The following is a 12,748-nucleotide window of genomic DNA, read 5'->3' on the forward strand; positions in this document are numbered from 1 at the left end:
GAACTGTACACATGGTTTTAGTAGCTGCACCATTCTTAAGGAAATCAGAACAATTTTGAAATAAAACACAGCACTTACCTTTTTGTTAGTAGGGTGTACTGCATCCAACTACATTAAATAATTTGTAATAACTCAGCTCTGTACAAAGGAAATGTAAATGTAAATACAATGTTACACTTTGTTTTAAGGCTAGTTAATGAAGAGGAAGGACTGATACTAATTTCTTCTATTTCTTCTTTATAGTATTTTTAATGAAGCATTTAATGAATGGCACAATTTTTGGTTTCTTTCAATCTTTTTGTGAAAAGGAAAAGTAACATGTTCATTACTTTGTTCTGCCCCTCTTCTGTCTTAGTCAAAAAGATAATTTTTATGGAAGCAGCATATAGATTTTCAGTGGAAAGTGGAGCAATTTACCTCAAGAGTGGCAGCATAGCAACTGGAAACTCTTAGTATGTCAGAAAGTTGTGGTGTCTTCTGTGCAAAGATAGTGTAATGTCACTATCAGGCCAAATCAAAATGAGCTTTACCCAAAACACAAAAAAATGCAGAAAAATGTTAGCAATTTAAGTATGGAATATAAAATTTAAGCTCCAGACAAACCCTACAGAATTCTGTGGAAAATTTGCTGTTGACTTTGACAGCAGGCTTGGAAATGACCTATTCCTGACTGACCTAGGTCAAAGCTGACTCACTGACTAGTTCAGCAGAATTGAAAAACATGTACTGGTTTAATTTCACCATTTTGTGGCAGTTCTCTTTAAAATCTTATAAAGCATTTAAAAAGCACATTACAGTGACTGCCTAGAGCACTGCAGGTTAATTATTTCCACTCAGATTAATAAGATAATAGTGTGAACACTATGAAGGTATACTCCTCAAATTATTCATTAAAAGTATCTCTCTCCTTAACTTTCCTAAAGAGTATGAAAAGACTTCTCTCCACAAGATACTGGTGTACTTGTTAAGGGATGTTATAACACGCTCCACACACATGATTTGGAGGAGACACAGATGCTCCTCCCCCCTGCAGCTGGTACCACACACACGGGCTGTGACCTGGGGTCCCGCTGCAGCTGCTGGCACTGAGCCTCTCACTCACACTGGAGCCTGCAGTAGGGGTTTTTCAGGACATGCACCCAGCACAGTTGCTGGGACTCCCACCCACTCCAGTGGGTGGCACAGAGACCTCACTGGCTCCAGCCAGCGGGTGACACCACAGGTCAGAGGCACCTGTGCTCCTGGGCTGACTCCAGCTGCTGTCCCTTTGGCAAATGTAAGCGTCTGAGTCCAGCATTGTGCATGTTCACATATGGCATAGACACAGTTTAGATAAGAAGCTAAATTTGGAGGTAATAAATATTTGAAAGGTCTCTTTCTTTTTCATTCAAATGTGTTTACTTTTTCATTCAAATTATTAACTACTCTTAAACATTTTTGCTTTTTTCTCTCTCTCTCTCTCTGCTGACCTCTTATTTTTCATTACAGCTCATCTCATATCACCCATTTGATTTCTGTCACTGTCTTTTGATAGACTAATTTTTTTTTTCAGTTGCTTTCTCTAATCTTCTTACAACAGTATTTTTCCCTCTTTGCTTTCATATTTCACAGCATAGGCACTGTGTGCCATTGGTCTTTAGCCTCCAGGTTAGATCTGATCCTTCATTTCAGTTGAAGCATCAATTAGTTTTACTTCACTGCAAAACTCAGGGAATCTCCACTAAACCAGATGAACTCAATTGAGTAATTAGTAGAAATTCAATCACTTTAACAGGTTTTCTTTATGGGTTTGTGCTGCTGTTTGTGACACACTAAGTGCTTGAAGGGCCTTTCGCTGCCCGCGCTGCCCTGTCACTGGTGCTCTTCACCCTCCAGGCTCTTCACTGACCAGGGACACCACCACTGAGGTGTCCAGAAGTGTCTGCCCAGTGCTAGGGCCCATTCACTGTTACTCAAGTTTCCACCTTCTTCACTCTTTGTATCCATAAGCCATCTGCCAGATCTCCACTTTCTCAGCATCACTTGCTATTTCTGTGGCACCAAACTGCTTGTGAATAGACATGGCCAGAGAGACTTTTCCTAAATTCAGTGTCCTTCCTGAAGTAAAACATTATTGAGCAACATTTCCTTTGCCCCACAACTTATATTTGCTGCTTATTTCTTTGAAAGAAGCTGTTAAATTCCATTAAAGCTGTACAAACATGTTTGAATTCAAACGCAAGGAAAAATAACTTTAAAAATAGTTCTTTCATCTTTTTTGATTACTACTTACACATTTGGTTTTAAGTCTGCTAGAAAATGTTACATACAAAAGTTGTTAGCTGTGGTTCAGCTTTTTTTTTTTCAATTCCAGAATCCCGTTGAGCAATGCTAAATTAGAAATTTTGTTAAGTACAGCATACAATTCTTTTATTGCTCAGGATAGTAGAAAAGCTTTACTTGAAACTATTGTATAGGACAGATTTTTTATCTTTTTTCTTTTATTATTATTGTTTTTCTGCCCCATCTCCTACACTCTTCTTTGAATATAATTTTCCTTTGAGCTGATCTCTTAGCTATCTAAAAAACCTCATCCTAATCTGTCTGCTTTCTAAATCCCCACAAGATCCCTTTCTGCTGATGTAAGTTTTTCTGTGAACATTTGTATGCATTGCAGATCGCTAAAAACTTCTAATAAACAACAAAAGTGGGGAGAGGAAAAGGAAGGAAGCTGCGTAGTTCAGTGTAGCAGTAAACCTGATTCATTGTGCATTTATTCATATGCTCACATGGTCCACTTCAAGTGAGATTTCTCTAAAGAAAATAAGTGATCTGGTAAAAATGTGTTTCCTCCCATAGGGGACCAGCTTAGCTTTACACACACAGAATGTGTGTGCACATGTGTTGAGTGCTATTAAATGAATGAAGTCATCTTGACATACTAGTACACTTTCAAGTATTGCACTGAAGAAACTGCAATTTTCAGCGTTTATGCTCCTGGAGATATTTATAACAGTTTTAGATAATGTTTGCATTGAATATTTGCATAGAAACTGTTCATAACATACGCAGTTTTTCAGATTAAAAATCTGCACGTATATCATGGAAAGGCAGGGTCTGAATGATAAAGCTGTATTTGGGAAATCTAATGAAGACTGTAAGGAGAAAATTATGGCCATTTCTCTGCTTTATCATTTTTATACTTTGACACTTATCTACTCTATTTCTTCTCTGCAGTGGTACTACTTAAGCCTCTCTTCTTTCATCCTTTTTCTTTTGACAATCCAACAAACACCAAACTGTAGTTACTGGTTTTGACAAGATCACTGGGTCTTTGCCCTTCATTTTCAATCAAATCCTGTTGCCTCCAGACTTCCTGATTGGCTCTGATCTCTAATTTATTGATAGAGAAGTGTAACTATCAGTTCCTAATCTGCATTGCCATTGGGAGACTGATTTATAACAGTATGTACAAGGGAATTTAAAGTGAAGGAGAACAATCTGACTTTTAAATTAGAATTTCAAGGTATTCCCTAAAATGTTGCCATCCGATTTTTTAGCTCAATACCTTCGTGAGTGATCTGATGTGATTTATTGGGTTTTAGTAGTCAGTGAAGTTGATAGGTATATATTGCAATGAAAAACAGGAAGCGAGGGTCAGTCAAGGAAGAATCAATAAAATGCATGTGTACGGACAAATGAGATTGTCAAGAATGTTTTCCTGGCTTGACAAAAAATGCTGATGATCTACCAAGTAGCCTACTGACAACTCACACAGTTCCTTGGCAGGTGCTTCCAAAGAACTGAGGCTGAGACTTATAAATATTTATGTTGTACATAATTTCATTCTATTCCCAAGCTTACTACACAGAAAGCACATGTACTCTGATTTGTCTCTCTTCCACAAGTCCTGAACTGTGAATATGAAATCTGCACTTCATTTTGTCTCCTGTGCCTTTCCATCTGTGATGAACCATTAACAGTTTAGTGGGGCTGCCACTGTTAAGGCCCTGAGAGAAATTCCATAATACACCTGAAATTGAGCATAAATCATCATGTCAAGAAACCACTTAATGCATTTCCCTTTCAGTTTTCAGAGTCTTTCTCATCTTTGTCTCAAAATTTTATATTTAGAAAAATGAACTCTCCAGCCTAGATTTCAGATCTTCTGCTAAACCGCTTCCAAAAATATCACATCCAGAACTAATATAACATAGATATTTTCCCCATTTTTTTGGAAGACATAAAATTCTGTTGGTGAACAAAATCCAAATTCCAGCACTGCTGGGAGCTTAGCTGTACTGTCAAGGCATTGGAGGTGGCCAGTGGATTGTAAATACTGCTGACTAAAAAACAGAGTTAAGACTTAAAAATTAAGAGCTAATCTGCTGGTTTTGCCAAATATAGGAGGGAGACTTTAAGAAGGAAAAAAAGTAAACAGAAATAAAAATACATGAAGAGAGAAAAGAGAGAGGGGGAAAAAAAGAGGTAGTTTACATGTGACTGTTCTCCTTCACCAACAGTGAGGGAGGAAATTGTTGGAAGAATTGTTTCTAGTTTTTGAGCTAGAAGCATCCTCCTAAATAGGATAATTACCCACCCCAAAAGCTTTTAGGGACTCAGATTACTGTGCCTTCTGTGCATATTTATCACCTAAATTCCATTACAAAAAGACAGCAATGAGGCAGGTGGGTACTTCTTTGAAGGGAGAGCATTTGATGAAAGCAGGAAAGGTGAACAAGACTTTGGGGGCAAGGGAAGCAATAACAAGGTCTGTCTTGTGCACTTAGTGGGCATTTAAGACAGACTGTCTGATTTATCTGCCACACCTGCAAAATGTGGCCTACCTGCCCTTGCTTTCATGCTGACTACAAAGAATTTTCAAAGACACCAATCACACATGGAAAGGGAGATATTTTGCCTCTGAAAACTCTTTTCTAGATTGTCTCTCCTGGGGTAGTCTGACCTGTCTCTGTAACAATAGGGCAATATGTAGTATATACTGTCTTTCTAAAGCTGAGATCATATGTCTGAAAAAAGTAAATACATCGAGTTAAGATAGTCTGGGTGTAGATGTATAGGATTAGAAGTATACAGTCATTTATAAATCACTTATAACTTTTAGCTTATAAAATTTATATATTTTTGTATTTTTTCATAACCAGCAGTGTCAACACTGTGATAAAGAAGTGACTAAGTCACACACATAACAATGACCTGGATGCTTTTGGTCAAGTAGAATTTTTAAAAGTAGCACTTCAGAAAAAAATTGCACTGGCCATACGTCCATGCTGTACTCTCGATATTAAACCTTGATTAATAAGTTACAGTTCTCTAGTTTAAATATCTCTACACCAGAGCTTTAAGCTAGTGAATTTAACAGTTGCAATTACAGATATAAATCATGCTAAATAGCACTAGCTGGGCACTCCCACATATCTGTGCACAGGTAGCAGTACAGGGGTACCAAGATATGAGAATAAGCCATGTTCCAGTTACAGAACTGTTTGTGAAATGTAAGCACCTCTTGGGACAATTGCCCACAATTCCACTGGTGTCATATGGAGATGAGTTCTAGGACACTCCCACAGTGAATTCTGGGGAAATATGTGTCTCATAGTTTAATTTTCTTTGCAGGGAAACAGATTATTAAATCCAAGAGCGAGCAGCACCAGTGAACTAACCTTAATTTGAAGAACCTTCACACCTAGCCCAGAGGAGTTTGTGCCTTAGTGGGTTAGGGATAGGAGCTATGACAGTTCTAGTCAACATATTACTGAAAAAAACCCAAAATGAGTCTGGGAAATTTAGCTTCTCCTGAATATCTATTTTCAGGCTATTAATTACTATTATTCCATTATAGAAGTTTGAAAGAAATAGCATCAGTCCATCATTATCAGTGTGTTGATGCTTCATAGCTCTTCTTTTCATGACGAGGCACTTTAAAGACTGGTAATAAGAATTTCCTACTGTGTAAATAGTTTTAATCTATTAGATTAATTAGCTTCTTAATGGTCACACCTTTTTCCTTAATCTGTTTCAAACTGGGAAAATTGGTAGAGAATTCACAGAAATCATTGCAATATTTATCTCCATTATCCCCTTTAGTGTTTCGACACCACATAGGTCCAGTGTGCAACATATTTTCTCTGTATTATGTATTTTTTTAGCTCATGAAAAATCACGTTGAAAGTTGCAGTACTGATCAAGAGATCACAACAGCAGACTGCAGTAGCTGCAGAATAAATTAACTGCAGCCACTGGGAATGAAAATCTTCCATGCTGCTTTCTCATACTGTGACAAGATCAACCAATCCCTTCACCGCTGCCCTGACCATAGTGTCAGAATCTTAAATTAGCTCCCAGAAGTGAGTACAGAAGCTATACTGTTCTCCTTGGTTAGTTACACCTCTGATATTACTTTCTCCCATATATATTATTTTGGTTTTGACCTTTATCATACGACTGCAAAGCCCATATGGTTTGCATTGAATTCCATGAGCTTTTGTGTGAGCCGAAAAGTAGCAAAATTGTCTGTTTACTCAAGGTTTTTAGCTTCAAACTGTTTAGAAATAATACATCCCTTTAGGTTTTTTTAAGCATTGTATATATCTTCAGTAATTACATAGGTGTGGACCTATGTAATTATGTAAGTAATACATGTATAGTAAACTTTTGCAAATCTTTAATGAATGAAATAGCAGTAGATATTTCTGCATCATGTCTATGCTAGAAGAATTCCTAATAAAGAAGAAAATCTTTGAGGTAAGAACATTTATTTCATGCTCAGATAGGTACACTTCAGGCATAGTGTGATACTACAGAGACTGCCAGCTGAGACAAGAAGCTACCCATTTAAAGGCTCAGGTTTTGTACTCAACTGAAAATAAGAAGTTTGAGATCCCATCAGATCCCAGATTGCATTGTATCTTATGCATTTATCTGCACTATGTTTCTGAGTTGAGCTTATGGTTAGGTGCTACGGGCTAAAAGTATATTCATTCTTATTATTTGTATTAAAAGGTTTAGACATTTCCTGAGATAGTCATTTAGGTCCATCTGACCTTCTGGATTGTTTTGTCTATTCACTAGACCTGCTTCTCTCTCAGAGGCAGAATTTGTCTGCTGAAAGTTGGTTGACTTTTTCATTCTGTGGCTGAGTTGTCCCTGTTTTTCCTCATTCCTTTTCAATTTCTTTCAATGTTTTACTCATATACAAACTGATATTTTTTCCTTTTATTTACAAAGTTTAATATTCTTAAAGCTTCTTGCTTGCTGTTCCCAAATACAAGCGCGTACCTAAGATGGCTTGGAAACAGTTCTATGTCATGTCTCTAACACCGGGATTCAGCACAAGTGTAGTAGAGGGGATAACCAAAGATTATCCTGGTGCCTGTGCCCTTACCACAGGACCTGTCAGTTGTGTCTTTCATCTCTTGCCCTGTCTGTTTTGCACTCTTGCTGTTGTGGCAAGAGCCAGCATAGTGTTTGTGTTTCTGTGCACGCCGTCGAGATGAAAAGTGCAGGAGTTGCATAAGCTCTGCCTTTCTCAGGAACATAAATCAGTTACTAAGCTGTTTTACAGGTGTTAAGTCTGCCATTTGCAGCAAATATCCACCCAGGCAATGCTTGCTTATATCACCCATTTTGTATAAAATGGTTGGTTAGACCTCACAGGAAGATAGTCCAACAATTTCCATCACAGTAAATAAGGGTGATGCTGTTCACCTGCTTTATGGCACATGAACATTAGCTATTCAGTCAAATTAGTTTTTAAAATGAGAATATAAATAATATTTATATTTTATATGTGTAGAATGCCAAATATTACAGGGAGACTGGCTACACATCATGGTTGATATTTTAATACTCAGAAAAGGCAAAAGTACCACATTGGTTATCACAGTTGCCGAATTCATTATATGGGAAAGCTCAGCCATGAAACTAGAAGTCTGCCAGAAAGGACAACAAAAGATATCTTTGAGATTTCATTTGGGTTTGGTTTTGTTTTCCATTTTAAACTTTAAAATTAAATAGACTTAAAAGTCTTTAAAATATTTTAAGATTAAAATTTTTACGAATCTTTTACCTTCTGTTGCTTCAAATAAATAATCTGATACTTCTCTGTTAGATGATTTAAGGTGGGTTATAAAAACTTAAATGAGTTATAAGAATATTACAAGAGATGCACACAGACAAACAAATCCCTTTTATTGGAAAGATGCTGGAAAGATACAAAGACAAAACAATTTTGTTGTCCTGTTCAAAAATTCTGTTTGTCCTTTGTGATTCATAATGGCTGCCATCTGTTTGGCCTTTTCCCATGAGGATTCTGCTATAACGATGAACTCTGCAGCATGTACAGAAATTGTTCTCAAGCCTATGTTAACAGTCCTGATAATATATTTTTTAGGTTTCCTCTACGCTCAGAACAGTACCAAACGCAGCATTAAAGAGCGACTTATGAAGCTCTTGCCCTGCTCGGCTGCCAAAACGACATCTCCTGTTACTCAAAGCAAGTTTTATTTTTCATTTTTTTCATTTGATTTTTTTTTTTTTTTAGGTTTGCATGCATTAAAAGTTATGCTTTCATTAACTGCTCATTTGAGAGGCAAGATATCTGCTGAAGTAATCATAAGGTCTATCGAGGTTTAAAACCTAGTGATGAACAGATTTGTCTATGCAGAGTGCGATGGCAAGATACCAGCACCACAGTCTGCCATACAGGAGCTGCTGGGTTGGCAGTTAGGATCTGAAAGTTAGTTGAGAAGTGATTCCTTGGTTAAATTTGATACTTGCTCTCCATGTATTTGAAAAGTGGTAACTTTTTTGCATTTTTATGCACACGTCTACGTGTGCTTCCTATCCAATACACAGGGAGTACCAGCATAACTGGTCTGGGAGGAAAGGATTGGCCCTGCAGGTTTTGAACATATAACTTCAAACTATTTAGGGAACAGGACTTAAATTTGGTGTCTGAGAGAAAAATAATATTAATGAGATTGAAAAGAAAGTATGTGAATGTGGATATACAGGAAAAGCACACTGAATTTTACTGAATGTCTTGATATGCTGTAAGGAAATAAAATATCTTCAGGGTGGGTAACAGATAAATATAGAGGGACAGAGGGAGTGAGTGAGAGATCAATACATAGATACATATCTATACCTAGATAAATTATAGTAATAACACTATAATGTCTTCCTATATAAATAGGCTCCTATAGCAGATTTTAAAATATCTCTCTGAACCCAATTCAATCTAGATTAATTTGATTTAATTCTAGGCACTAATATGAGCACCTAAAACCAGAAGCTGAATGGTCCATGTGCTTCCTGTATACTCTTCTGATAAAGCATATCAATCAATCTCAGCTAAAAAAAAGCCTGCAAGAGCAGTTTCCCATGTCTAGTGAATCCAGGACAACCAAAGGCAACTTGGCTAGAAATGCAAGCCCCTACTAAATGTCCAGACTTCACAGATACAGATCTAGGCTTTCTTTTTGCTATCCCCCTTCACTGTCTTTCATATGCTCCTCTGTAGTGAAAACTCTGGTACTTGCTTTCCTTTTTAAGCATTTGAGATCTCTAAGATGAAAAGGGCTAAATTTCTGGATGTACACTGATTTATTTTTTTCATGGTATCTTCAGCTGATCTATTTTAATTGAAAATAGGGTACCTTAAAAACCTCAGTTACTGTTGTGGCACTTGATAATAATTCCTTCTGGAGAAGTTGCTTTCAGCTGCATGACCTGATCAATATAGCCCTAGACAATAAAAGGAATCAGAGAATCACAGGTTTGCTTGAGTTGGAAGAGAGACCTTTAAAATCATCTAGTCCAGTCCTCCTGCACTAGACCAGGTTGCTCAAAGTCCCATCCAATCTTAACATTCCCAGGGGCATGGAATAGATAAAGAAAATAGAACAGAATTAATAGAAGTTTGATCTGTTTGTTTGAAGTTGGTGAGAGAGTGACACATCCTTATTCCTTGCATATTTCTATTAAAGCTCTTTGTCTGCACAGGTAACCAAATATATTTAGTCAGTCTCAGAAACCTTGATCATGTCAAACTTATGTTTTCTTGCTGAAAGTATTCTCTAAACCAGAAAAGAGGTTGAACTAAAACTAGTATTAAATACTTCCTATTTGACAACCAAGTGGTAAAAAAGGTGCACTCAATAATTTTCTCTATAATCTCCTCAATAATGAAGTGCTATGTTAAGTAAGAATGTTATATTAAGCTAAAATGTTAAATAAAACTACCATTGTAGATACACATTGTTATTATTCCATTTTGACATCATGTGCTATTTCATTTCTGATAGCATGAAAGAAGCAACATTATAGTGTCCTAGGAATAAAAACAGCACTACTTGCAATAACAATCACATGATGTGAATTCCTTAGAAATTATCAGGGAAATATTTTTAAAACAAGTAGCTTATTGAAATATACATAGGCTGAATTTGCACTTCTACACTTCTATCAATATGTGCTGACAAAGGTTATTTAAACACATAAAATCTTGTTTCAGCTTTTGTATTGAACATATTTCAGCATTCCCATTGAAAAAAGCACGTAAAAGTACACTTTTCTTATTTGTGTGCTCTAGTCTAGTAACTCCAAATTTAAAACCATCATTCCCTAGATACGTGCATGTACTAGCACACTAGGATAGGACTACACTCAAGAATGGTTTTGAAAAAGAAAAACATGCTAAATAGTTATTAAATGGTTAGGGAGGCTATAATTTGGAGTTTGTGCAGGGAAATGCATGTGCACAATTTTTAAAGATACGAACTGAGCCCTAGCTTTGGGCAAGTTTCTCCAGCTGCCACTGTTTACAGTGTCATTTGCTTTTTGCAATGTTTTTACCATTTAGTTCTTTAATGAATAATGAAAGGTTCACAACATATCTCCTATGACATTCACATTAAAAACTCTCTTTACTATTTATCTATAAGAAACCCACCCATTAGTGAAATCAGGAAGGATATTTTGTTTAGTATATTAATGAGGGATTGTGAACTTGTTTCTGGTTTTCAGTTGACATGAAATTTCATTTCTATGAAAAAAAAAGTACTCCTAACTTTTCTAGGCTGAAGAAACCAAAGAACTGAAATAACTAATGCCATAGAAATCATAAGTGTTTTGAAATAGATAAATTTTTACACATTTTCCCTGCATATTTTAAAGTATAGATTTTTTTTTTTCCAGCCTGGTAGCTAGAAGTGTGAAGAAAAAAATTTAAAAACTGCAAATGACTCATTAATGGTATAGCATTTTAATCGTCACAGTTGTTACATTCTTATATTCTTATATTTTTATTATTTATATCTATAGGAGACTAGAGAAGTTGAATGTGAAGAATGTGGTACTGAACCTTTTCATTAACATCATCAGCCCATTGCAGTCTTCTACATTCTCGCTGAATCATTTAAACACAATAAAAATGTTTACTGCTAAGGATATACCAAATGTTGTGCTCAGTATCCCATTGTCTGACCTTTATCTCTAGCCTCACATTTATTATGTGTATTCATTTAGCTTCCAGAAAAGCTTGTAGATGTCTCTCTAGGTAGCCAGATGTTTTACAAATGGGTGCTTAGAGAACTCATTTCAAGTTAAGTCCTTTTCTGTCTAAACTAAAGCCCATTTAAATCCCATGTAACAATTTGAATATAAAATACAAGTGAGCTTTCAACAATATTTATTCTCAGGTTGATTTTTTTTGCCAGTTTAATCTAAGTACCTGGTGCTGACTTGCAGTTAACAAAAAAAAAATCATCTGGATCACACTGAGATCATCATCCTGAGATAAGTGCTAACAGCAACTATCTTTTACAGGAGAAAGGACAAAGCCCTAAATTTTGTGAATATTTTTCAAAATGTTTATATATTATTAAATATCTCTTTAAAGGTTGCTCATTTTTTGTTTAGCAGAACTGTATCTTCTCTTGCCAAATTTCTCCCAAGCAGCTGAAAGCTATTATTACTGCATTGTAGCAGAACAAAAAATATGTGAAACTGTAGGCATAATACTACTTTGAGTATTCTAACTCTCTGCTCTTATGGATATTGAACCAAATAAAAGTTTATTCTAAGAAAAAAGAGTCCCAGATTCTAATGAAATAAAATATGTATCTTCAGCTTTGTAGAAGTGACAATTAGGCATGTTGTATTGTTACATTTCTATAGTTGGTATATTTCTTAAGTTGGAATAAGGCAGTGATTTCATTAAATTAGTCTGGACTACTACGTAAGTTATGTTTTATGCTGGCAGTACTTAGAAATGGACACACATATTCGTAATTTTTGGTCAGAAGTGACTGGCACCCTATATATGAATACATATTGTAAGTTCCTTCACCTGTTTTATTGAACTTTCACATTTAAAACTGTACCTAGGGAAAAATGCATTGCTAATTCTCACTGGTTTAGGGCTACACACAACTGTAAACCTTGAATGTGTATATCTGCATTCTTACTCACCTAAAGAAGAGGTCACTAAAACTATCATGTTCCCCACTTAGGCTGCTCACCCTCAGTAATATTTGCCCCAAAGTGTCAGTTACACGATACTCAAAGTAAGATCTGCTCCTGAGTGCTCAATATCAATTTCATATGCCTTCCAAAGGACAACTTCACAATAAAAACCCCAGTCTGATATGGTGAATTCACATCCATTAACTAACTGAAGGAAAATGTTCAGTTTTCTGGAGTCGCTAAAGTTATATTAGATTGTTTCCTTTTGTCAAGGAGTTGT

The 12,748-nt window shown here is 36.0% G+C and overlaps 1 protein-coding gene across 12 annotated transcripts in view; it reads left to right on the top strand.

The window, feature by feature from the left end:
* The window catches only part of KCNIP4 (potassium voltage-gated channel interacting protein 4), a 400,171-nt gene that overhangs the window by 341,917 nt on the left and 45,506 nt on the right, over nucleotides 1-12,748 (top strand). For 3 of the 12 annotated variants that reach the window (XM_039550706.1, XM_010401844.4, XM_039550705.1), the window contains exon 2: nucleotides 8,393-8,494. The exons of the other annotated variants lie outside the window; for them this stretch is intronic. In XM_039550706.1, coding sequence (XP_039406640.1) covers nucleotides 8,393-8,494 — 102 coding nt within the window. The remainder of the gene's footprint in view (nucleotides 1-8,392; nucleotides 8,495-12,748) is intronic. 12 annotated transcript variants of the gene reach the window in all.

Source organism: Corvus cornix, chromosome 4, assembly GCF_000738735.6.
Source record: "Corvus cornix cornix isolate S_Up_H32 chromosome 4, ASM73873v5, whole genome shotgun sequence".
NCBI lineage: Eukaryota > Metazoa > Chordata > Aves > Passeriformes > Corvidae > Corvus > Corvus cornix.